The sequence below is a fragment of the Giraffa tippelskirchi genome, chromosome 3 (genome assembly GCF_054371585.1).
Source record: "Giraffa tippelskirchi isolate mGirTip1 chromosome 3, T2T-mGirTip1v1.2.pri, whole genome shotgun sequence".
Lineage (NCBI taxonomy): Eukaryota > Metazoa > Chordata > Mammalia > Artiodactyla > Giraffidae > Giraffa > Giraffa tippelskirchi.
In genome coordinates, this window is record NC_137277.1 from 23,105,242 (window position 1) to 23,130,183 (window position 24,942).

The 24,942-nt window shown below is 42.6% G+C and overlaps 3 protein-coding genes, 1 long non-coding RNA gene and 4 other non-coding genes across 9 annotated transcripts in view; 6 read left to right on the top strand and 2 right to left on the bottom strand.

Moving 5' to 3' along the window:
• Nucleotides 1-336: 336 nt before the first annotated feature.
• Nucleotides 337-408, bottom strand: TRNAC-GCA (transfer RNA cysteine (anticodon GCA)). Its single transcript has one exon. It is a non-coding gene; the product is annotated as a tRNA-Cys (tRNA).
• A 3,622-nt stretch (nucleotides 409-4,030) lies between these two features.
• On the top strand, nucleotides 4,031-4,102 carry TRNAC-GCA (transfer RNA cysteine (anticodon GCA)). The gene has a single exon. It is a non-coding gene; the product is annotated as a tRNA-Cys (tRNA).
• A 3,898-nt stretch (nucleotides 4,103-8,000) lies between these two features.
• On the bottom strand, nucleotides 8,001-15,733 carry LOC145542769 (uncharacterized). Its single transcript, XR_014080121.1, has 3 exons — nucleotides 15,413-15,733; nucleotides 12,536-12,648; nucleotides 8,001-11,030 (listed from the first exon to the last, which is right to left on the bottom strand). It is a non-coding gene; the product is annotated as an uncharacterized LOC145542769 (long non-coding RNA).
• On the top strand, nucleotides 9,368-13,613 carry RPL23 (ribosomal protein L23). The gene is made up of 5 exons (XM_081582286.1): nucleotides 9,368-9,400; nucleotides 9,988-10,071; nucleotides 10,362-10,490; nucleotides 13,262-13,375; nucleotides 13,487-13,613. The coding sequence occupies exons 1-5, from the start codon at nucleotides 9,388-9,390 to the stop codon at nucleotides 13,567-13,569; spliced, it is 423 nt and encodes a 140-aa protein (XP_081438412.1). The 5' UTR covers nucleotides 9,368-9,387; the 3' UTR covers nucleotides 13,570-13,613.
• Nucleotides 10,103-10,238, top strand: LOC145543999 (small nucleolar RNA SNORA21). Its single transcript, XR_014081225.1, has one exon. It is a non-coding gene; the product is annotated as a small nucleolar RNA SNORA21 (small nucleolar RNA).
• Nucleotides 15,734-15,806: 73 nt separating the features above from the next.
• On the top strand, nucleotides 15,807-18,972 carry SPMAP1 (sperm microtubule associated protein 1). 2 transcript variants are annotated; one of them, XM_081582288.1, is made up of 3 exons: nucleotides 15,807-16,044; nucleotides 17,547-17,780; nucleotides 18,715-18,972. In XM_081582288.1, the coding sequence occupies exons 1-3, from the start codon at nucleotides 15,838-15,840 to the stop codon at nucleotides 18,733-18,735; spliced, it is 462 nt and encodes a 153-aa protein (XP_081438414.1). In that variant the 5' UTR covers nucleotides 15,807-15,837; the 3' UTR covers nucleotides 18,736-18,972. The 2 variants fall into 2 exon arrangements, with proteins under 2 accessions (XP_081438414.1, XP_081438413.1); XM_081582287.1 differs by having other exon boundaries at nucleotides 17,547-17,646.
• A 688-nt stretch (nucleotides 18,973-19,660) lies between these two features.
• Nucleotides 19,661-19,732, top strand: TRNAC-GCA (transfer RNA cysteine (anticodon GCA)). The gene has a single exon. It is a non-coding gene; the product is annotated as a tRNA-Cys (tRNA).
• A 2,523-nt stretch (nucleotides 19,733-22,255) lies between these two features.
• Nucleotides 22,256-24,942, top strand: part of CWC25 (CWC25 spliceosome associated protein) — a 41,070-nt gene continuing 38,383 nt past the window's right edge. Inside the window, exon 1 of the mRNA XM_081582272.1 lies at nucleotides 22,256-22,372. The gene's annotated coding sequence lies outside the window, so the exon portion shown is untranslated. The remainder of the gene's footprint in view (nucleotides 22,373-24,942) is intronic.

Below are 24,942 nucleotides of genomic sequence, written 5' to 3' on the forward strand. Positions count from 1 at the left end.
CCTACTGAGAATACAGGGGGGTGGGCTTCTTGCCACTGAGTCGAAAACGTTCACCGGAAAAGTGGTGGAGTCATCCCTGTGCGACTTGGATCTCAAACTGGAAAGGTCTCAGCCTTCTTTCTACCTACTGAGAATACAGGGGGGTGGGCTTCTTGCCACTGAGTCGAAAACGCTCACCGGGAAAGTGGTGGAGTCATCCCTGTGCGACTTCTAGGGCATCTCTCTCTACTTCTCAGGGTTAAGAGTATTTTCTGAGAATCTCCAGAGAGTTTTGGATTCAGAACACACCTCTGACTTTGTGTTAACCTGCGGCTGTGAAAAATGGAAAGTCAGGGAAGGGGGCACCCGGATTTGAACCGGGGACCTCTTGATCTGCAGTCAAATGCTCTACCACTGAGCTATACCCCCTCTGCTGGCAATGTTCTGGTAAATTCTTTTTACATCCATTCCACACTTTTTTTTTTTCTGAAAATTATTTTTCCAAAATCAGTTTCTTCTTGCTACAAGATATTGAGTAGTAATAACAAGGAACAACATTAAAAGACCTAGTAAAAACATGGAATTTTGAAAATATGTGAACTTTTGTCTTTTCCAAGTTCAATTCTTTATCCACGATCCCACTCATCTCTTCACCCTAAGAAGTCAGAGAAGAGCTTCTTGCAAAGCTGAGTAAGGAATCCTTTCTCCTGATCTCTCTAAGAAGAATGCAAGCACCAGCTGAACAGATATGTCCACTGAGAGACTTTCCCTGGCTATGTTCTCTAGTGGTCCCTCTCTATTTTTAGGAAACAACTACTATGTGCCCCATTGTAAGTGCAGAGCATACTTTCAATTAGAGAGACACAAAGGTTCTCATTCTCACTGACTTTAAAATCAAATGGAGGCAGAATAGAAACAAGTGCATGAATGAATAAACGAATAAGGAAAATGACTAAAATAAAAGACAAGATATGTGTTAGGGAGGTACGAGCAGGTATTTCAAGAGGCATAGTCAGGGAAAAGTTTTCTTCACAGGTGATTTTGGAGTTAAAACGTGGAAGACATTAAAGAGACAGCCATTTACCCATCTGTTGGGAGTGGGCATTCCAGTTAAAGGAATTGGCTGCTGCATTGGTCTTAGGGATGAAACTATAATTCTAAAAGATACACACACCCCTATATTCATAGCAGCACTATTCACAATAGCCAAGACATGGGAACAACCTAAATGTCCATTGACTGGATAAAGAAGATGTGGTACATATATACAGTGGAATACTATGCAGTCATAAAAAAGAATGAAATAATGCCATTTGCAACACTGTGGCTGGACCTAGATATTAGCATACTAAGAAAGGTCAGAAAGAGAAAGACAAATACCATATAATATTACTTATTTGTGGAATCTAAAATATGACACAAATGAATATATCCAGGAAACAGAAACAGACTCACAGACATAGAGAACAGTCTTGTGGTTGCCAAGGGGCTGGGGAGGGATGGCTTGTGAGTTTGGGATTAGCAGATGCAGACTATTATATATAGAATGAATAAAGAATAAAGCCCTACTGTATAGCACAGGGAACTATATTCAGTATCCTGTAATAAACCATAATGGAAAACTATAAAATATATATATAAATATATATAACTGAATCACTTTCCTGTATACCTGAAACTAACACAACATTGTAAATTAACTATGCATTTTGTGCATGTTAGTCACTCAGTGGTGTCCAACTCTGCAACCCCACGGACTGTAGCCGACCAGGCTTCTCTGTCCATGGAATTTAATAAAAAAATTTTTTAGAAAGAATGACTCTTCTTTTTTGACTTCACTATCTGGGTGCATGTGATTTCCTGAGATAAGAACACTGAGAAAGGAGTAAATTTACACACACACACACACACAAAATCCTCAGGAGTTTCTTTTTAAAACTCTGAAACAAAGGTAATAAAGTACAGCCCCCTAGCCTCATAGACTTCACATTCTAGTATAAGGTCAATATGCTAAGTCTGAGGTGCCCAGTAGACATTTAAGAGGAGATTTTAAGTATGCAGCTGGAGATCCAGTTATTTCTGAAGTTCAGAAACATGTCTGGATTGGAAATGCGATTTGAAGAGTTGTCAGTATATAGCTGGTAGGTGGTGAAAAATCAGTCCCAGACGTGTGCTAGATTCAACTCACACCAGCTTGTGAGAACCAATTGTTAAATTTTCCGTAAGTTTTAAAGCCAGTTGATTTCACTTGAAGTTAGCAGATGGAGACATGACTGAGCAACTCAACAACTGCTGTAACAAATTAGCACAAATTTAGTAGCTCAGAGCAACACAAATGTATTATCTCCCAGTTCTGGAGCTCAGAAGTCCTATATTCAAGACATCAGCAGGGCTGCATTCCTCCTGCAGGCTCCACTGCGGAAGGAAATTCATTTCTTGCCTTTTCAGCAACTACCAGCATCCCTTGGTTTGTGGCCCCTTCCTCCATTATCAAAGCCAGCAGCAGAGCATCTTCCAATCTCTTTCTTGCTTTTCCTGCCCTGTCTATTATTCCTCATCTCTGCTTCCCTCATCACATCTCCTTCTCTGACTCTCCTTCCTCCCTCTTTCTCTTATAAAGACTGTTATAATTGCATTGGACCCACCTGGATAATCCAACATAATTTCCCCATCACAAGATCTTTGATTTAATCTCAACTACAAAGTGTTTTTTACCAAGTAAGGTAACATAACCACAGGTTTCTGGGGATCAGGACTTGGATGTTTTCGGGATGGAGTTGGAGGGACATTAATCTGTCTACCACAATGATTAACAACATAAATGTACAAATTGCAAAAAATATTTTTGGTGTCAGAATATTATATAACACAATAAATTTACGAATACTTAAAAAAAAGAAAGAAATTAGCAGATGGACATATTTACACTATGAGAATTGGCAAATCCTACAAATCAGGTCCTGGGGAGCCAGTTATTAGCCTTTTATCAGCACAACCTTGCTTCTGACTGGTTCTGATGTTCTCCAAAAAGGAAGAGGCCAGCATTCTCTGAGGAGGAAAGATAAGATGTAGAAGGTTTGAGAATGGAGAATGTGTGTGAAATAATCATTTCAGAGAGTGAGAAAGTGAATCTAGTCAGTCAGTGGTGGAGGAGTAATAGACACGGAGCCTGTTTCAGGTTGGTGGAGTGGCTCAGACTTCTGAGCGTACCTCTAACAACATTGTACTACTTGGGTGCAAGCTTGGTATAATGCCATAGTTGAGCTGAATGAGTTTGAGTTGAATGAGTTGAGTTTAATGAGGTTTGGCCGATAGGTACCACCAGGGTTTGTAGTAAAATCAGGCACTCTGCCAACTACTGTGAGGAATACATAAAGGAAAGCAACGTGATCCTACCCTCCAGGAGCTTAGTCCATTGGGGAAACAAGATACAAACGCCAAGGGGGAAAAATTCCTGACAGTCGAGAAAGTAAATGTAGAGAGTAACAGAACTGTGAGGAAAGCTTGTTGATAATGAGAGAAATGAAGTCAAAGACTTTCTTAATATTTGGTAGTGAAAAAGAAAAACTGGACAGGTGATCATAGCTAAAGGGAGGATTTTCCAACCTAGGGGAAACCTATTGATGTTTGAAGGAGCAAAGCGAGTGGAGAGACTCAAGGCTGGAGATACCCTGGGAAAGACAAGGGAAGCACTTCCTTTCGTGTGCAAAGCATAGGCTGGGGATTCAGTACCACTCGGGATGCAGGCAGGGAGGATGGAAATTAGACTTAAAGAATTCCCAGATGTCAGAGGTATAAGAGGTTGTAATTGTTGGAGGAGAGAAATCCCATCGCACAGTGTGCCTGGCCGGACTGGACTTCGTTCTTCCGTCCTTCCCGCCTACCATTTGAGTCCGTTTGGGTCCGAATTGCCTTTTCCCTTGGTCCTTAAGCATCAACCTGGGAAACCAGAATGAGTTAGTCATACATGCCAAACTACTGTTAATCACCAAGGCAACATCTGGTCCCATAAACACTACAAATAAACTGTAATCTTCCTCTCACCAGCAGAGGGGGTATAGCTCAGGGGTAGAGCATTTGACTGCAGATCAAGAGGTCCCCGGTTCAAATCCGGGTGCCCCCTCAAGTCCTCACTTTTAACCCTGATCCACCTCAACATGATAGGTAGCAAATATTTGATCATTTGTCAGTGTTTTCTGGGAATACAGAAATTGATCAACTACAGGCATCTGTGGATTTCACATTCTAAAAAGAAATTCCAAATAAAGGAATTTCTGGTCCACCCAATGAGTTCCAATCTGTGTTTGGGAGTTGAATTCTTCCATGTCTGCCTGTGAGACCCTTTCCACATAGGGAAAAAGAATTTACTTTGCACTTCCTTACTTGTTTCATTCTTGACCATTCATGCATACAGCTTTCCAGAGGCTACATGATGTCACAACAGACTAAATGTGGAAACACATGTCACAGACATCTAAATGAAAATCCAGATGTCTTTCATTTAGCCAGATATCAAAGAAATTTCTAAAAGAATGTAAAACCAAGCCGTTCTTCTCATTATTTTTAAAATTTAAGTATAATTCTTTTTAAGCATATGTATTTTCTCAACATTCAAAAAATGAAAAGCATGGCATCCGGTCCCACCACTTCATGGCATATAGATGGGGAAACAATGGAAACAGTGACAGACTTTATTTTCTTGGGATCCAAAATCACTGCAGATGGTGACTGCAGCCATGAAATTAAAAGACGCTTGCTCCTTGGAAGAAAAGCTATGACAAACCTAGACAGCATATTCAAAAGCAGACACATTACTTTTCCAACAAAGGTCTGTCTAGTCAAAGCCATGGTTTTCCAGTAGTCATGCATGGATGTGAGAGTTGGACTACAGTGAAAGCTGAGCACTGAAGAATTGATGCTTTTGAACTGTGGTGTTGGAGAAGGCTCTTGAGAGTCCCTTGGACTGCAAGGAGATCCAACCAGGCAGTCCTAAAGGAAATCAGTCCTGAATATTCGTTGGAAGAACTGATGCTGAAGCTGAAGCTACAAATATTTTGGCCACCTGACTCATTGGAAAAGACCCTGATGCTGGGAAAGATTGAAGGCAGGAGGAGAAGGGGATGACAGAGGATGAGATGGTTGGATGGTATCACGGACACAATGGACATGAGTTTGAGTAGGCTCCGGGAGTTGGTGATGGACAGGGAAGCCTGGCATGCTGCAGTCCATGGGACCGCAAAGAATCGGACATGACTGAACGACTGAACTTAACTGATTTTAACAGGTAATGGATCATCTCAAATATTTCACAATTTAAATTTCTAATCTGGTGACTGTCAGTGTATAGATATAACTATACAAACAAAACCTTTTTGGAGTCCTCAATAATTTAAGAATGTAAAGGATATTCAGATGAAAATATTTTAGAACCAATGCTCTAAGTAATCAACCAAGACAACTAATAGAGGGAGAAAAGCAAAATTTCTGGAAAAATTGATTTTGATTTTGGATGTGTCAGTCTGAAGTGCCTGTGGAGGTGTCCCTATCACTGTTTCCATATATTAGCTAGAGCTAAGCAGAAATGTCTTAGGCTGAGATACAGAATTGGGAGTTATCAGCTTATTGATAGTAATGGAAGGTATTGGGTGGTGTGATCACTCAGAGAAATATACTGAGAAGGGACAATGAGTAAGGAGAGAGCAATATAGCATAGTGGCTTAGAGACTGTACTTTGAAATCAGTCAGATTCAGGATACCATTCCATCTCTACTTTTCATGATTTGTTTGATCTTGGACAAAAACACTTAACCTTTCTATTTCCTAGTTTCCTCATCTGTAAAATGAGTTTAATAATATCTAAGTCACAGGGTTGTGGGGAGGATTCAAGAAGTCAAATTCCTATAAAATGCTTAACTCAATGATTAGTACTTTTGCCTGGAAAATCCCATGGGCAGAGGAGCCTGGTAGGCTGCAGTCCATGGGGTCTCGAAGAGTCAGACACGATTGAGCCACTTCACTTTCACTTTTCACTTTTGTGCATTGGAGAAGGAAACGGCAACCCACTCCAGTATTCTTGCCTGGAGAATCCCAGGGTTGGAGGAGCCTGGTGGGCTGCCACCTATAGGGTCGCACAGTCGGACACGACTGAAGTGACTTAGCAGCAGCAGCAGCATAAATAGTAGCTTCTATTATTGCTAGCATCTTGGAAATGAACGGTAAGTGAAGAGTGTTGAGAAGATGCTACTGGTCCCAGTGTGCAACAATGTGAGGTCAAGTAAGATAAAGACTGAGGAGTGTTCTTGGATTGCAGAAAGAGTAGGTCACGGTGAACTTTCTAGTATAATTTATCAGTATACATATTTTCTAGTATAATTTCAGTCATATAGTGAGGAAATATAAACTAGATTACAGGAGTTCAAGGAATGTGTGCACCCAGGAAGTATAGAAGTAGAGACAGATCATTTTGCAACTCTGATTTTTATGGACCAATGAAACTACCCCAGAGATGGCAGTGTTGAGATGGTGAAAAGTTGATGTAGGATTTAAAGGAACATTTTTAACAACAAAAAAGATGAAGGAAGATAATCCTTTAAATTGAGCAAATGTAGCTTTATGAGAAACACAGTATTTTCCAAATATTTCTAATTTTGTCATAAAAGAATGAAAATTCCTTCATGCCAGGATGCTGACATATGGAAACCATTGAGGTAGACTTCATTTGTTCAGCAATCATTTGCCACATATTTATTGAGCCAGGCCTTATGCTGAATGCTGAGGATATACTGCTGAACAACAACAGCAAAAAAATGAACTCAGCTTTTACTGGAACATATAGACTAACTGTGGGGGGTGGGAAGTCATTCAGCAATGTCATGAAATACATATTTAAGAATGGAAATAAATAGTTTGATGGAAAAATACCTCTTAAGAGAAGTCAGAGTAAAATTTCTCTAAGAAAAAGATATTTAAGCTGAGATCTGTAAAAATCAATAGATGTAAAAATGTAGCACTTTACATTGTGTAAAAATACACAATGATGGTAGACAGGGTAGAGTATGCCAAGCATGTGTGAGGCCTACGGCTATTCAGGAGCATATATGGTATCTGGGTCAAAAAGGCCAACTCTGCAGAGCAAGAGAGAGCATGGTGCAAGATGAGGTTAAGAGGTAGGACAACGCTAGATCAGGGCCCAGTAGGCCACGATATGGATTTTAACTTTGATTCTAAGAGTATAGAAACCATTAGAGGATTTTCAGGAGAGTAACATAGTAATATTTACATTTCTGAAAAATTATTTCTGGCTATTTTGTGAAGACTGAGTGAATGGACGAGGGAGAAATAGAGGCCAAGAGACCTATTACAGAGCTTCAGAAGTAGTTTAGGCAAGAGATAGAGGTGGCTTGGACCAGAGTGTTAGTAGAGGAGATAGAGAGAAGTGGATAGATTTGAGAGACACTGAGAAGGCAGACTGAAAAGAACTTGGGCAGGAATCTCAGAGGCACATCTAGATGGATGGTGGTTCCATTTATCAAGAGAGGCAAAAATGATAATGAAATCATATATTCAGAAACACATAGAATTCGGCTAAGTGGAGAGAGAACAATTGGTAGCTAGAGAAACTGGCAGGAGCAAGTGAAGGATTTAAGAGTGAGAAGGACGATTTATAAATGTATCGATTTTGAGACCTCTTAATGTTGAAGTGCTCCAGAGGTTAGCCCATGGTCTCTTTTATTTACCCTTTCTTCTTTCTGAACTCATCCACTATCGTGGCTTTACTTATAAGCTGACAACTCCCAAATTTCTATCTCCCTCTTTCTGGAACTCCAGGCTAATACGTCCAACCTGCTATTGAAATCTCTCTCTCTCTTTTTTTTTTTGGTCTAACACACATCTAACTCAACATCTCCAAAACTGAACTGCTATTCTTACCCCCAAAGCTGTTCCTCTCACAGCTTTCCCTATCTCAGTTGATGGCAATTTGCTCAGATCTAAAGTTTTGGAAACATTTTCTTCTCTTTCTCTTCATCCCACATTTTGTTGGCTCTATCTCCAAACATATCCAGAATCTGATCACATCACAGTACTTCTACTGCTACCACTCTGGTCCAAACCACCACCATGTCTCTTCTGAGTTACTTCAAGAGTGTCCCAAATAGGTCTTCTTACTTGCATCTTTGTGTTCCCTCCCACAGTCTAGTCTCAATTAGAGTGATCCTTCTGACATATTAGTCAGATCTTGTCCCTCCTCTGCTTATGACTTAAGATTTCCAATTCAGTCTGTAAATGTCAAAGTCCATAGTGATCTACAGAGCCCTACATGATCCAGTTCCATTACTTCTGACCTTCATGCTATTGCTTTTCCCTTCACTTACTCTGTCCAGTCATTCCTGGCTTCCTTGCTGGTCCTCACATTGTTCAGGCACAATTCCACCTTAGAGTCTTTCATCGGTCGATGACTCTGTCTGGACTGCTCTTCTTAGACAATCAAATTGCTAACTCTCTCATCTCAAAATCTTTGCCCTAATGTCAACTTCTTCCAAAAGCTCACACTGACCATTCTATTTTGAACTGCAATTTGCCCCTCTTCCCACTTCCAGATCCTCTTTTTTTCTACTTTTGTTTTCATAGTACTTATCACCATCTAACATACTATATGCTGCCATTATTACGTCTATGGTTCAGTATCTAATATCCACCTTCATCACCAACCTGACTGGATGTAACTTTCATAAAGGCAAGAATGATCTGTTTTGTTCTGATGCAGTCTAGCCTATGCCCAGGACAGAATCTGGAATCAGTAGTCTTTTAATATTTGAATGAATGCATCGACAGGAAGAAACCTGAAGAATGGGAAAGCCTGAGGCAGTGAAAAGAATGATGAATATAGCAAGATATAGAAAATACAAGTGGGTTTGGGACCAAGCACACACAATATGGAATTGTCTGTAGCCCTACAGCCCTATAGCCCTAACCTCTCAGTTGTATCACATCCTAATGAATCCATTTCCAGCTCTTTAACCCTCGCCCTCAGCGCCCGTGCGTTCTCTGGGGGCCATTTAATCATTTCTGAATCTCTAGTGTCCATCTAAGTTCCTGGCACATAGTGTTCAGAAGAGGTTGTCCGATCAATTAAACCAATGTTTCTGTGTCCCAAACAACTACCTCCGAGCTCCTATTGAGTGTAGTCTGGGTATCATTCATTCTGCAGCCCTCAACCCCTACACCGCTCGCTTTGTAACGCGAGCTCTAGGCGACGTCCCGCATTTATGACGTAATAAGACAGCGCCCTGGGGAAAGAGGCGGATGGCGCACACTCCGGTTCACGTGCCCAGATTGGGCGGGGCGTCGGAGTTCATATCCCAGTGTCCTTTGTACCTACTTCCTTTTTGTCCTTTTCCGGCCTTCAAGATGTCGAAGCGAGGTGAGGTTTTGACTTTGGAAGATCCTTCGCCATCTGTTGCGCTGTGGCTGCTGGCCTTGCCGGCAGCGGCGGCCATGGGCAGCTGGGGCGATTTCCTCTGCTCCACGCCCGAGAGGGCTTGGGGGGCTCATTGGGAGAGCACTGGGCGAGCCCCTGAAAGGGACGGGGCCGGCTGGAAGGTTGAGTTGGTAGGACCCAGTCGTGACTCTAGATCGAACTCTGCGGGTTCACTCCGCGCCACCGCTGCAGTAACGGGATTGGAGTTGGACTGACTTAAGCCCCAGTGTGGGCGGCTTGTGCAGTCTCCCACCCTGCAGGAAGAATTGCGTGGTGCAAAAGTTGGATCGAGAATTGAGTCTTCCAGGCCAGTTAATCTCAATCTCATGTGGTGGTAGTGAGGACTTGGCTATTTGTCTTGAGAACTGGGTGGCACATGGGGCAGGGAGTGTGCGGATTCCTAGAGAGAACGAATCTACAGTGTATCATTTCCCAAAGCGTACGCGAGTGAACTCCTACTTTAAGCTTGTGAAAGGGACTCCGAACCATGACTGGGCAGTGATCTCTCCTGTCTCCCTTCCTACTTACAGGACGTGGCGGGTCCTCTGGTGCGAAATTCCGGATTTCCTTGGGTCTTCCGGTTGGAGCCGTGATCAACTGTGCTGACAACACAGGTGAGACCTTCGGCAGCCCCCTGCCATACTCACCCTTTTAAAAGCACTCAGTGGGCCTTTTGCTAATGACCCGCTGAGCCGTCAAGAAAGGGCAGAGTGAAAACACCGCTTTTGGGTGAAGCGGCAGCATGTTGTGTTGTTTTGCTTCAATCGGTGGTGTGACAAGGTATTCCACCTAGTGGAGACTAACTGCTTGGGAGTGTGAGTGGAGGAGGTGGTGTTGGAAAAACGCAGCACTGCCTGATTGGCCCTCAAAACAAGTCTCCATTTTTGTTTATGTTCTTTTATAGGAGCCAAAAATCTGTATATCATCTCTGTGAAGGGGATCAAGGGACGATTGAATAGACTTCCTGCTGCTGGTGTGGGTGACATGGTGATGGCCACTGTCAAGAAAGGCAAACCAGAGCTCAGAAAGAAGGGTGAGTAGAGAGATCGAATTCTCCTTTTAGTCTGTGGGCAGTTGAAAGATTTCTCTCATTATTGGAAAAATGGAACGGTAATTTTGCCATTCTCAGGGCCTCTTAAAAGCTTGATCTAGTTAAATTAACAGACTTGTCTCACATACCTACACCTTAAGTAGAAACAAGAGCCCTGTCCTGGGATTTACAGTCCATCCATATGATTCCTTCCCAAGCTGTCTCCTTTTAGTTCTTGGTTTTTTGTTCCAACTTATATTCCTTTCTTTGTGCCTCAGATTCTTGCTGTGTTCCCTATCTGGAATATTCTAATTCTAGTCGTCTTTTGCTCATTTCCTTCTTGACACCTCTCCTTACCCCATTCTCTCCCCTTGCCCAAATAACCTTGAATCCAGATGGTAATTTTTGTATGTGACATTTAGGGTTGTCTCTTCTGTGAGAGCAGATAATTGTCTTTAGTTAGTTGCTGATTCCTTGGCTACAGACCAGGTGAGAGCACAGTCTTAAGACCTGAATCACCCCAGGCAGGTTTCTTTTCAGGAACTAATTTGAAAGGGAGTAATGATACATAGATGAGATTAACTCAGTGTTGTGACTGAACAAAAGTTGAGTATGCTTACCTCTAAATCTCTTCTGATAGAACTGAAACCGGAGGCTGCTCATTGCCTAATTGTGGACCACCCCCAAAAGTTTCCCCACTGCATGTATGGATTAGGGGTTGGGGCTGAGACAGTGCTGAATTGTCTGGCTTTACAGCTTCTGATAATCAATGCCCTTGACTTTCCAGCTCTGTTGACCTCCAGTATGCACTTGGGGACTTGGTAGGCAAGGAATAACCATTGCAGTTAAGTACTGATAAAACAGTGTGTTGATCAGGGTCAGCATGCAACTGGACAGGCTGTCCTCCTAGAACACTTGCTGGGTCTGGTCTGTGGCCTGGGAAGCTGTCAGGGAAGGGCAGAGCAGTTGTCCATCACTGTGGGTGAGATGGCAGCAGGGCATGCTGTCTGTCTCAATCAGTCGTGGGACAGACCAGAGAACACTTCGTGTCAAACTAGGTCTGACTTTCCAACTCGGTTACTTTATTCTTTGGGCCTTGTTTCTTCTAAATGATACTGTTAGCCCTTGAACAGCATGGGTTTGAACTGCACGGGTGCACTTAAACACACATTTTTTTCCCAGTAAATGTATATTACTTGTACCACACAACTTGAGGTTGGTTGAATCAGCAGATACAGAGGGTCAACTAAAAATTACAGATCGGTTTTAGACTGCACATTATAACATGCAGAAATGTGGGAAAGGACAGGACTGGAAATCCAGAATCCTGAATTCATATGACCCTATTTATTTGTTAGATTCATTTGTGAGAATTGTTAACTACATGAGGGTCCAATGGAGGAGAGTCTCAGTCAGCATTACCTGTCATTCTGTTTATCCCATTGTTAAAAACTCAAAAGACTGTCTGTGAACACAGTACTTGCTTCAAGGATAGCCAGGATCCCTGTCCTTAAAAAATCCTGTATTTCCAGTCTCATCTTAAAATACAGGGCTTCCCTGGTAGCTCAGTCAGTAAAGAATCTGCCTGCAGGGCAGGAGACCCTGGTTTGATCCCTGGGTCAGGAAGATTCCTTGGAGAAGGAAATGGCAACCCACTCCAGTATTCTTGCCTGGAAAGTCCTATGGACAGAGGAATCTGTTTGGCTACAGTCAGGGTCGCATGAGTTGAACACAACTTAGCGACTAAACCACCACATCTTAAAGATAGAAATTTTAACTATTATCCCTAGTTTGCAAGAGGAAAGCTTAAACGTCATAAGATTGCATAACCTGTTCAAGGTCTCCAAACTACTGTCAGTCAAGATTTGAATTCAGGTCTGTCTCACTCTAGTTCTATCAAGTGTAGTCGATGCTTTGAATATATGGAGAAGTATTCACTTGAGAGCAGGTAGGTTTTAAAAAGTTCCTTATGACCCTTGAAAGCAGTTTCTCAAGAAGTTAAACCTAGAGTTAATTCAATAAGAAATAACAAGTTAAATTTCTGTTACCTGACTGTTAGGCCTCCAAGAGATGATCATTTTCAGTATTTTGTTGTATGTCCTATTTTCCATTGTAAGACCATTTCCTTCCCATAACTCATTCTTGCTTCACAGATGATTATCTTGGATATAAAAAATCACAGAAATGTATAATCATTTAAAGTGATTGTGTTCTGTGCATGTGCCATGAGATATTTAGGTTAATTCCAAGTTTGCCTATTAAAACATGTACCTTGCAGTTAGAATGGCATAAAATGCTAATTTTATATCAAAGTTTATACTTGGAGGTCTTGATAGAAATGAGGATGGAATATTTATTGTGTAATGAGTTACTAGCTTGGCCTCTCCAGTATGAGGAAGGTCCGTTTCCCAATTCTATGACATTGGGATCTTAACAGTACCTACCTCTTGGGTGAAGTGGGGAAATGTATAGAAAGTGCTTAACAGTTTCCTGTTGGTTTGTTGCTAATCTGTCAGAGTACAGATTCATGCTTGTAAGGAAATGCTTATAGTTTGAACTTAGAAGTAAGGTTTTTCCTTAAGGGGTGATGGATATTTATTCTATCTCTCACACTTGATTTTAGGAAATGAAAAATCTAATGAGGATGCATTCTGTCCAAATGCGGAATGTTGGGAAGCTAGACAAGGTGTAAACCGCTTTCTCATGGTGACATTGGTACTTGACAGGTTTAAAGACAGCTGTTTTTTTTCTTCTTCTTTTTTTTTCCCTCTCAGTACACCCAGCGGTGGTAATTCGACAACGAAAGTCATACCGGAGAAAAGACGGTGTGTTTCTTTATTTTGAAGATAATGCAGGGGTCATAGTAAACAATAAAGGCGAGATGAAAGGTAAGAAAGAATCCACATCTTTGTTCAGCTTTTGAGATTTAATGATTCAACTCAAGAAATGTGCAAGGAAAAGACTCTGTGAGCTTATGTGTCATTCATTCTTTTATGCAGGTTCTGCCATCACAGGACCAGTTGCAAAGGAATGTGCAGACTTGTGGCCCAGGATTGCATCCAATGCTGGCAGCATTGCATGATTCTTTGGTGTATTTGTAAAAAAATAAAAATTATTTGCTCCCAATGCTTGCCCTCCTGTTTGTTCCTACATGTTACTCTTGATATCACCTAATCGTTATCTGAGTTTTTTAGTTCTTAAATTACAGATGATATATACTGTTTGGTTATAGGTTACCCCAGGTAACTGCCCTGCAATTAGAAAAGTATTTGAGATAAGGTAAAATATATGGTCAGATCCTGGACACTCGTGGGCTTCAAGGAATGATGTGAATAGGGACAAGGTACAAATGTGTATAATGTGCACTTTGCAGTTACAGGTTTTCTTTGGGTAAGTTGGTGCATGAATGCATTTACATTTGTAAAACCTAACACATGGTAATTGTTCTCATGAAAGATGACTAAGTTGTTAATATCTACAAGTTTTTTTTTTTTTGCTATCAAAACTATTGTGACGGCATACACATGAGAGTTGATTTAGGTGACATTCAGGGCTTGGGAAATGAGCACTCAGCTGGTTTGGATCAGTAGCCTGGCCTAAAGATGTTGGAAGAGGATTTTTACACTAATTTGTGTTCATGTATCAAGTAAATTTTATACAATAGATCTGTCTCTCCCCTACCCCATCCTCTAGACTGGTGAATTTCAAGTCTTTAATGTGACATGAAGCCCCCAGGTACTCCCAAGAAACTGCCTGCCAATACAGGAGATCTATTTGATACCTGGGTGAGGAAGACGCCCTTGGAGGAGGAAATGGCAACCTACTCCAATATTCTTGCTTGGAAAATTACATGGACAGAGGAGCCTGGCGGGCTACAGTCCATGGGGTTGCAAAGAGCGAAGACATGCCAGTGTCAGAAACGATAGATTTCCTGTGATTTCAAATTTGATTTATTAACAGAAGACTTGCCTATCATGGTATAAAAAGATTAAGCATGCTAAGTTGATACATCAGGACCAGTGATTACGTACTAGTATGATGGTTTAGTTGGGAAGTCGTGTCCGAATCTTGTGACCCCATTGACTGTATCCTGCCAGGCCCTTTACATGGGATTCTCCAGGCAAGAATACTTGAGAGGGTTGCCATTTCCTTCTCCAAGGGATCTTCCTGACCCAGGGATCAAACCCTGGTTTCCTTCACTGCAGGCTGATTTTTTACCAACTCAGCTACCAGGGAAGCAGTCATAATGCAACCTTTTTCTCATTAATACACGTGCTTTTGTAAAATAAACAGGCTTCCCTCATAGCTCACTGGGTAAAAATCTGCCTGCAATGCAGGAGACCCAGGTTCCAGCCTGGGTTGGGAAGATCCCTGGAGAAGGAAATGGCAACCCACTCCAATATTCTTGCCTGGAGCATCCCATGGACAGAGGAGCCTGGCAAGATACAGATCATGGGGTTAAAACAGGTATGACTTAGTGACAAAACAACTACCACAATAAACTAGTAACATAAAAGAATTACTGAATTTGTTTCCTCATTTGTGAAATGATAGCACCTCAGTTTGTATGAGGAGCAGAGGAATTTGTATAAGGCCCTTTGTAAATCATCTATATAAAGGGAAATTGGGGAAGTAAACTAGAAAGAAAGATCACTTTAATTAGAGAAAATGATTGTTCATGTTTTGCTGTATGCTATTATATACACAAAATTAACCAGAGGGAAAAAGTATGGTAATATGTGTCAACCTACTGTTTGTTGGGTTTTTAAATTTATCAGGAGGAGTTACATTAGCTGATGAAAAGAAGTGGGTAGGGAGGGGAGAAGTGATTTAAGTGGATATACTGAAGTCAGGAGGTAAGTTCTGGTTCTGGATCTGCCACTAAATGAATTAAGAAATATCCTAATTTCGGAGCTTCAACTTACTATTCTGTAAATTGCGAGTTGGAAGTAGATGCTGTCTGAACTGACCCTTTCAGGGTTCAGGCTTTTCAAAGGAACTGGGTCTGGGAAATGTATATAACCACGTGGGAGCAGAGAACCTTGCTCTTAAAAGGAGCACGGAGAGTTGGGGCCGACTGCGCTCACAGCCACATTCAGTCGTCCCCCTTCTCTTCAATCTCTGTTTCCTCTTGCATAGTTCCCTCCTAGACATCCCTCACCTCGGGACCATGCAAACAACTACCCCCACATCCCTGCGAGGCTACCCCGTAGGATGGGGACAATAGGGTTTGTGTCCCCTACTGTGACGCCTACGTGATGTTTAATTCTACGTCACAATGTGCCGGGAAGCCTCCACCTAGGACACTCCGCTTCTGCCAGAAAAGCCCGCGGAGGCTGCGGTGGTCTGGATGGCGCACCTTTGCCCGTGTCCTCTGCGGCGGGAGAAGGGCTTCATTCTGGATGGGGTGGCCGTGAGCACCATGGCCCGCTCCTACGAGCACCTGAGGCCCAAGCTCTGGTCGGCGATTCCGCCCTACAACGCGCAGCAGGACTACCACTCCCGCCGGTACTTCCGGAGCCACGTGGTTCCGCCCATCCTGCGGAAGACTGATCAGGTTAGGACCCGGCTATCTGCGTCCGCAGAGCTTGGCCCAGGTGGCTGGCTGACTTCCCAGATCCGGGCGTCTCATGCTAGCGCCCTCATCACCACGGAGGCTGCCCGATTTGCACCCTCTCAGCTTTCTGGATGAAACTCCAGAGTTGCTGGAGGCAGGAGATCGGTGTTGAGAGCGAACTTACTGAGCTCACCTTCCATGCCTGAATTTGAGAATGATCTCATTTCAGATCTCTGCAAGCCTCTGCCAAAGAAATCGGGTTCGTTGTCCTTTTTGGCGTCACGGATTCACCCTTTGGGGTGGTCTCCCGCCGCAAATTCCCAAAGCCCGACCCTCAGAGAACAAGACAAAGAGAATTGCAGAGGCCCGCCAGGCTAGGTGCCCTCGGTCCGATGACGTAATGCGACCTTTGAACAGCCTGGAAAGAAGCCTCCCAACTTCCCTAGCCCTCGCTTCTACCCAGACCTCTTCCCTTTTGGGTGTTGCACATCCCCCTTACGGGGATCAAAGATTCTGAGGTTATTACAGGCTGACGGCTCCAATTTTTTTCAACACCTTTGCGTCCAGTATTTGTGACTATTAATACATATCAGTGATACGCGGAGAGGAGGACTGAATGCGGGTTATTCTGTGAACACATCTTGGAGTTTTTGTGGTCCCAGGTGATTGTGCGCATGTGTGTTCAGTACAGGGATACGGACCCACATCGGTGTGTGCCATATTTGGGTGTTCGCTAGCTACTCATGTAATATTTATAACAGAAGGAATAAATAAATAAAACAGAATCTGGGGGGAAACTCCAGAACTTAAAAGCTCAAAAAATAATATGATGTACACATTTTTGAAACTTTTCTATGTTCCATTTTGTAAGTTTTCTTTAATCGTCACAACCACCATTTGTGGTAGGTATTATTTTCATTTAAATGAAGATCGTGTTAACTGAAATTTGCCAGACCCTTTATTTGAGGCCCGTTTATGTCTCACTTCAACCTCAAAGTACTGTTGAGGAAACTGAGCCCCAAAAAAGCCGTGTCTTTGACCTAAGATCTTGTTAGGGGCAGAACTGGAATTAGAACCAGTCTTCCCTGATAGTTTAGACAGTAAAGAATCTGTCTGTGATGTGGGAGACCAGGGTTCAATCTCTGGGTTGGGAAGACCCCTGGAGAAAGGGAATGGATACCCGCCTCCAGTACTCTTTCCTGGAGAATTTCATGAGTAGAGGAGCCTGGCAGGCTACAGGCTATGGGGTCCCAAAGAGTTGGATAGGACTGAGCGACTAACACTTTCACTTTCTCTGGCATTAGACCCTGAGCCTGTAACTACTATGCTACAATGCATCTCGCTGAAAGGCAATAGGTCACTAAGTATATTCAATCTGTCTGGCCCTTTTACCCCTGGGCTGTGACCTCTCCCTCCCCCAACAAGCCAGGAGGAAGGGGTTGGACTGTGCTTTTTTTAGCATCATGGCTGACAGTCTTCTGCATTTTCTGTCTCACTCTCAGGATCACGGCGGTACAGGAAGGGATGGCTGGATAGTGGATTATTTCCACATCTTTGGGCAAGGACAAAGATACCTCAACAGGAGAAACTGGGCAGGGGCAGGCAAGTGCCACCTCCCTTTCCAATCTCATCATGATCTCACCTGGGAAGAGTGGTGTGCCTTCCACAGTGAGAGAAACTGGGTCCTAAAGAGACCTGGAATGGAAAGAGACCCAGCGACTGACTGCATCCTCCAGGTTTCTTCTCATGCATAAGCAGATGGTGTTACAGTGCTCCCTGATAGTTAGTTATTGAGCACCCACTGTATGTCAGGTGCTTTTTATTCTCAAAATATCCTCAAGTTACAGCCAGGGAAATTGAGTTTTAGAGAGTTAAAATGATTTGTTAAGAAGGGTTGGAGTTCCCTGGTGGCTCAGTGGTAGAGAATCTGCTTGCCTAATACAGGAGACATGGGTTCAATCCCTGCGTTGGGAAGATCCCCTGGAGGAGGAAATGGCAACCCACTCCAGTATTTTTGCCTGGAAAATCCCATGGACAGAGGAGCCTGGCAGGCTATAGTCTATGGGGTCACAAGAGTCAGACATGACTTAGCAACTAAGCCACCACCATCACCAAGAAGGGCTGAGCTGAGATTGAAATTACACTGTTTCCAAGGAAAGCCTGTGTTCTCATTGCTCCCAGCGCAGACCATGTCCTGCTCACTCTCCAGGCCCAATTTAGCAGCAGTATGAAAAGGGCGAGTTGAGAGCTGTTTTTCTGGCAGGGTAAGCCCTCCTTCTACCCCACCTAGTCACATGATCCCTCGCACCATTGGCCAAATTGAACTCATCTGTTTTCTCCAGATGGGTCAGATACAAGGGTGAAATCTTCTCAGTTCTCCAGGGTGCAAGGCAAGTTCAGCCAAGCCCAGAAGTTTCTGGCCCTTCTTCTCCCAGCACATATCATTCACGCTCCCTCTGCTCACCAATCCCCTAGTATGAGGATTGGTTTCCAGGAGGCCATCTGTCTCCTCCACTTCATCCACCCTTGGCTCTTCAGGACTTGGGGTTCAGCAGGGACATGGGAGCACAGTGACTATAACTGAGTGAGCCTCCTATACCAGCCCAGTGGGAGGAGGGAAAACAAGAAGGGGCTAAATACAGGCTCAGGCCTCTCTCTTTGTCCCCCAAGGGCATTCTCTCCAGCAAGTGACCGGGCATGACCACTATAATACCAATCTGAAAGCAATCCAAGGGTTCAATGGTCGGTTTGGCTATCGCCGGAACACCCCAGCCCTTCGCCACTGCCCATCTGTCTTTGGAGAGATCACTCAGTTCCCTCTCTCTTAACAGCAGCTCTTCTCTTCATGCTCCTCCACCTGAATTTCTAAGACAGATGTATATATGAACTCTCAGTGTTATTTTATATTAAAACTTTTGTGTAAGTGCCTCTGAGTGTGCTGTTTCTTCCCTGAGGCTGGGGGAGGGGGAAAGCTAGTTTCTCCACCCTCAGCTTCTCTGTTCTGTGGAGGAGGTGGGAGGGGAAAGGGTGTCTCAGGCTGTGCCCTTAAACTCCATGCAAATAGAGTGCCAGATTTGAAAGGAGAAGCCTCTAGTCTCCCCTGAATAAGGAGGAAGCACACTACTTAAGCCCTCAGAAACTCTTCCCCAGGCATCAGGAGGGCCCAGGTCAGAAGCTACCTACTGTTTCCATCAAGAACAGAGCAGGCAACGTGGCCACAGGGATTGTTGGTTGTCCTGAGGAGTTTCTGATTTTTCTGGATCATCCCATCCAAAAGAACTGATTTCTTCCTCCTCCTTCCCACCCTCAACTCATCACAAGGCAGGGGACGAACAGGGTGATATCTGGAGCTGAGGATCATGACACAGTAATATGGTGTTTGTGGAAGCTTTCTCTACTAATGCTATGTCAGTTTCCTTTTCAGCTAGTTTCCAGCATGTCAGTTTTCAAGTGCCCCCACCCCTTTTATTGGTGGCCAAGAAAAAAGCCAAAGCAGATTACAGATACAAAGGGGTGGAGCTTTAGAATACAAAGCTTGCAGGAATTCTACAGTGGGTGGAAACTGTTTGTATTGAGTCACCATAAGTGGACAAGGAAGTTACTTCCAATAGGCTGTGGGGGTATAGCTCAGGGGTAGAGCATTTGACTGCAGATCAAGAGGTCCCCGGTTCAAATCCGGGTGCCCCCTTCCTTCTTTACCATTTTACTTCCATTAAATACTTCACTCCCAGCCCCAGGATGACTAGAGGAGGAAGACAAGAATTCCCAAGGGATTCTTGTCCAGATATACTAATTACTCCCATATTCCAAACAACTACTGAGGATAAATCCCTGGAGGATTCCACTGGTCTTCAATTAAGACAAAGTCCCTGAGGAAATTCTTAGATCTGAGAGCTGTGATTACAATTTATCGATATGATGTGTGACAGAATAAAGATAAAGATGTTGGTATAACATATATAGTTGAGGGCTTACTACACACAAGGCTGCGGTGAATTACAGGATGAAAGAGGGCGGCTGTCCTCAGGGAACTTTTGTAACAGGAGGGAAACAGGACTTTTATAACAGCTTTTACAAACAACTTTCCTGAACTTTTCTAACAGGAGGAAGGACACAACTTTTGAGAGAATGACATAGCCTAAGGACACAACATAAACTGATTAGAATCGAATGGGACCAAGATGGCAGACAAGTCAAGTCCCTGATCCTCAATCAGAAGTGAAATGATACACCCAGAGGTGCCACGACAGTTCCAAGACACTGTTAAAAGACCAAGGAATGGACAGTGGCCCAAATCCTGGAACCTTCCCAAAAATAGTTGGAATAATCCTCCCACTTATTAGCATATGAAATTACCCAGCCTATAAAAACCAACTACACCACATTTCATGGCCACACTTGCCTTCTGCGATGGCCCACACTCTGTCAGTGGAGTGTGTTTCTCTCTGAATCTGAATAAATTCATTTCTTACCTATCACTTTGTCTCTCACTGAATTCTTTCTGTGATGAGACATCAAGAACCTAAGCTTTATTAGGCCCTGAAACCAGATACCAGGGATTTTGTCTGGGTTCCAGTCCCAAGCAGGATTTTGGCTGAGTTCCAGTCCCAATCTATGGTAAGTGGTTTCACTTTCAGTCTAATGGAAGTTCACACATTTGCACATAGCCATTTAGAGCAAGAGCACTTTATTGCTCAAGAAAGAGATAGCTTTTAAAAAGACCCACTACAAAGGGAACTTATTCAGTACTCTGTAATAATCTATATGGGAAAAGAATGTACAACTGATTCACTTTGCTGTACAGCAGAAATTAACACAACATTGTAACTCAACTATACTCCAATAAAATAAAAAAAGACCTACCCACTTTTTCTAGATACAATTTAGAAATCCAGCTCAGTCCTGTACCTAGAAGTGTCTGCTCCTCGTGCCACCAACCCTAGACATTCATCACTGTGCTGCAGATATTGTTCCAGTTGCACCTACATCTCCAGGACAGTTCCTCAAGTTTGAAATGCCAAGTGGAAGCATTTGATTGGCTGAGCCGTGGTCTGTCGTGGTTTGTCGCTTTCCTCCACGAATGGGAGAAGTGTGTGTTAATCGTTCAGTCGTGTCCAACTCCTTGCGATCCACCAGGCTCCTCTGTCCGTGGGATTCTCCAGGCAAGAACATTGGAGTGGGTTGCCATTTCCTTCTCCAATGAAGGAGAGAAGATGGTCTTGTCTCACTAAGTCTGACAACACGAGTTATTACCCCAGAATTGGAGGGGTGTTTGGGTATAAAAGTGAATGTATCATGACCATACTTTTTTTTTTTCCTCCATGAAGAAACCATTGTAAGAAGAGAGCATGATAAAATTATAAATTTCAGTCCTGGCAGCTGAGGGTTTGCTTTCTCATACCCCTTCATTTCCTATTTGCTAAAATTAATTAAATAAAAATTTTATATTAAATTGTGTTCACATTTTATCATGATTGTGTAAATACTATTGACTATTAGTTATACATACTGTGATAGCATTTTATTTCTTGAAAACTTTTCTGAAGAAAATTACCTCATTTTCTCACTTGTGTATTTTTCTTTGTGCCTGTTGACAATTTGAACTTCAACAGCCTCAGGGTGCAATTACTTGCCTGGCCAAACCTACCAAATTAATTTTTCAAGGCAGTTCTGACAGCCTGCGTCCTTCTGTTTCAGGCTGTTTAGATCTGCCATCCAGCTTGGGGTGCCTTGGAAATTCCTAATCCTTCTCCTCTAGGTTGGATTCTTTGTCTCCTGGGTAATGTTCTTCTTTTCTTAGTTTCCTTCTTTGTATGGTCAAAAATAACCCCCAGGAGAAAGAATATTCCTGAGAATATATGGGAGGCAAAAAGCTCGAGTCCTGGTGTGTCTGAAAATATTTTTATTTTACCTAAACACTTGAGAGATAGTTTGAGAATAAAATTATTGTTGAGAATTTTTTTTCAGAAGTTTGCAAATCACTGTCTTCTAGCGTCTCTTGGTATATTTGATGGCATTCTTATTTCTATATGTGAACTCTTTCTCTCTATAAAATCTTAGAATCTTTGTTCCTGATGTTCTGAAGTTTTTCAATAATGTACTTGGTGATTCCTTTCAATCTAGAGATTTAATCTTAAATTTTATTATTATTTTTTTAATTTTTTATTTTTTAATATTTCTTTTTATTTGTTCATTTATTTGGCTGTGCCAGGTCTGATCTTCAATCTTCATTGCAAGATACAGTAGTTGCATCATGTGGGATCCAGTTCCCTGACCTGGGTCTCCTGCATTGTGAGTCTGGAGTCTTAACCGCTGGACCACCAGGGAAGTACCAAATTTTATTTCTTTGATACTTTGTTCTCTTTCATTTGTTCACTGGGGAAATTATCTTTTCTCTCTTACTGTTCCTTTGTCTTGCCACCCCCTCGCCCCGCCCCGCCCCGCCCCCCACCCAACTCATTTGTCTTTTTGTCATACTTTCTAGGAGATTTACTCATGTTATCTCACAATGTTAGCTCTTTGATTTTAGTTTTCTCGTGGTTCCAATTGGTCCTTTGTTATTACATCCTGTTCTAGTTTTATGGATATGGTTCATCTCTTGTTTCTTTAAAATTATGGTTGTTTCTGAAGTATTCTTCTTCTCCAAGAAGAGTGTATTTTTCCCTCAAAGTCCTTTCTGCTGCTGTTTCTTTTGGTTTGGGGTTCTTGTGTTGAGAGCATTCACCAATTAACTCCGTAGGATACAGGCCATTGGAAGCTCTGTGTTCTTGGTTAGGGCTTGCTGACTGGTGAACTTCCTTGTGGGAAATCCAATGCTGAGCCAGCTTTTTCATTTGGGAACTTCCAAATGTCTGTATCTGTGGATCACTATCCCCTACATTCCTCAGGTCATTTAGTTTCTCCATAGAAAAATTCTGAGATCTCCTGCCTAGAATAAACACATTGATGCTATCATTTTGGGAGTAGGACAGGGAGGAGGAAGGGAATTAGTGATCCTGTTTTTTAATAAGCAGCCTTTCAGTTAATCCCCACCGCAGATTCTGAAAGCCCTTGGCCATCTAACTGGAAGTAGAGGAGTCTCTCAGGTTCAGTCTCTTCAACAAATCTTTCACCTGTGGGACTGGAAATACAGAGACTGAAAATCTTAACTGCTCCTTATACAGACTTTCACCAAAATTCCGTATTTGCAGCCCACCTGGTGGTGCCAAGTTCCTAGTTTTTCCAGGGTTCCTCAACTATCAGTTAGTTCTCTTTTCTGTTCCTCTCCACAGTTCTCCCTCTTGGAACCCACATTCCACTTTCGGTCTGTATGGATTTGACTACTCTAGTGCCTCATACAAGTGGAATCAAACAATATTTGTCTTTTGTGTCTGACTTATTTCACTTAGCATAAAGTGAAGATTCAAGATTCCTCCATGTTGTAGCAGGTGTCATAATGTTAGGAGAAACACTGACTGAAACCATCTACCCTCGTCAGGCACCATAGTAACCATTTGCATGAGTTATTCTACAACAGGAGACTTCGGTAAGGAACACGAAACTAACAAGCCACCACCAACCGAAAAAATTTGGGAAAGGTCAAAAGAAGATGCCACATGTCCTACCAACCTCCCAGAATCCTCCTTGTTGGAATCTGTCTTGGCTGAGCAATGTGTGTGCCATCAGGATGGAAGGACCCTGAGTCAGAATGATTGGCCAGAGACAACCTGGAAACTTACCCGCTAGCCATAAACCTGAGACTGAGAGCCACACGGCAGAGCAATTTCCTGGGTTCCCTTACCCTCCTGCTCTCTGCCTGGGCATCCCATCCCAGTAAAGTCTCTTGCTTTGTCAGCAAGTGTGCCTCTGTGGTCAGTTCATTTCTGAGTGTTAGACAACAGCCCACTTTTGAGACTAGAAGGGGTCCTCCTTCCTGCAACAAGAATTTCATTTCTTTCTAAGGCTAAATTTCTATGTACATATATATAAATACAAACAAATAAATAAATAAATATATATATATATATGGCTTCCCAGGTGGCTCAGTAGTAAAGAACCCACTTGTCAATGCAGGAGACGCAGGAGACATGAGTTCTATCATTGGGTCAGGATGATCCCCTGGAGGATGAAATGGCAACCCACAACAGTATTCTTGCCTGGAAATCCTATGGACAGAGGAGCCTAGTGGGCTACAGTCCATGGGGTTGCAAAGAGTTTGAGGAGACTGAGTGTACACACACACACACACATATGATATGGTCCAGGGGCTTCCCTGGTAGCTCAGATGGTAAACAGTCTGCCTGCAATATATACAATTCATATATATGTGTGTATTTATATTATATATATATATATATATATATTTTGCTTATCCATCCATCAGTGGACACTTGCATTGCATTGCTTTCATCTATTGGCTACTGTGTATAATACTACTATGAACAATATGAACAGAATATACAAAAATTTGTTCGAGTGCCTACATTGGTTTCTCTGGAGTATATACTCAGAGGTGGAATTGCTGGGTCATATGATAATTCTATATATAATTTTTTGAGGAACTGCCATATACCCAGAGATATTTTTTAACTATTTAGGTCATTTTAATTTGCTTTCAAAATGTAGTGTACTGCCAGAGTCAACACTTAGGTTTCAGCTTCCTCTTCTCTGCTAAATCATAGCCCCCACCATCACCACTTTCCATGTTCAAAAACTGACCCAGCTTTTCTCTTCCCTTTCCAGTTCTCTTTTTTCCATGTCAAGCTATTTATGCTATTGTTTTGGCAGAGTTTCGGGAGGGAATGAAACTAAATACACATGTTCCGTGTTTGTTTCTGTATGATAAATTCTGTTTTTGGAGAGGGGTGCTGTGCTGCATGGCAAGTGGGATCTTACTTCTCTAACCAGGGATTGAACTCA

Excerpts from the sequence above, each read along its gene's own strand:
- RPL23 (XM_081582286.1), top strand. Across the intron at positions 10,072-10,361 it reads CAACTGTGCTGACAACACAG|GAGCCAAAAATCTGTATATC; the intron begins GTGAGACCTTCG and ends GTTCTTTTATAG. Across the intron at positions 10,491-13,261 it reads ACCAGAGCTCAGAAAGAAGG|TACACCCAGCGGTGGTAATT; the intron begins GTGAGTAGAGAG and ends TTTCCCTCTCAG.
- SPMAP1 (XM_081582287.1), top strand. The coding sequence starts at position 15,838 with ATGGCGCACCTTTGCCCGTGTCCTCTGCGGCGGGAGAAGGGCTTCATT. Across the intron at positions 16,045-17,546 it reads TCCTGCGGAAGACTGATCAG|GATCACGGCGGTACAGGAAG; the intron begins GTTAGGACCCGG and ends TCTCACTCTCAG. Across the intron at positions 17,647-18,714 it reads GAGAAACTGGGCAGGGGCAG|GGCATTCTCTCCAGCAAGTG; the intron begins GCAAGTGCCACC and ends TTGTCCCCCAAG.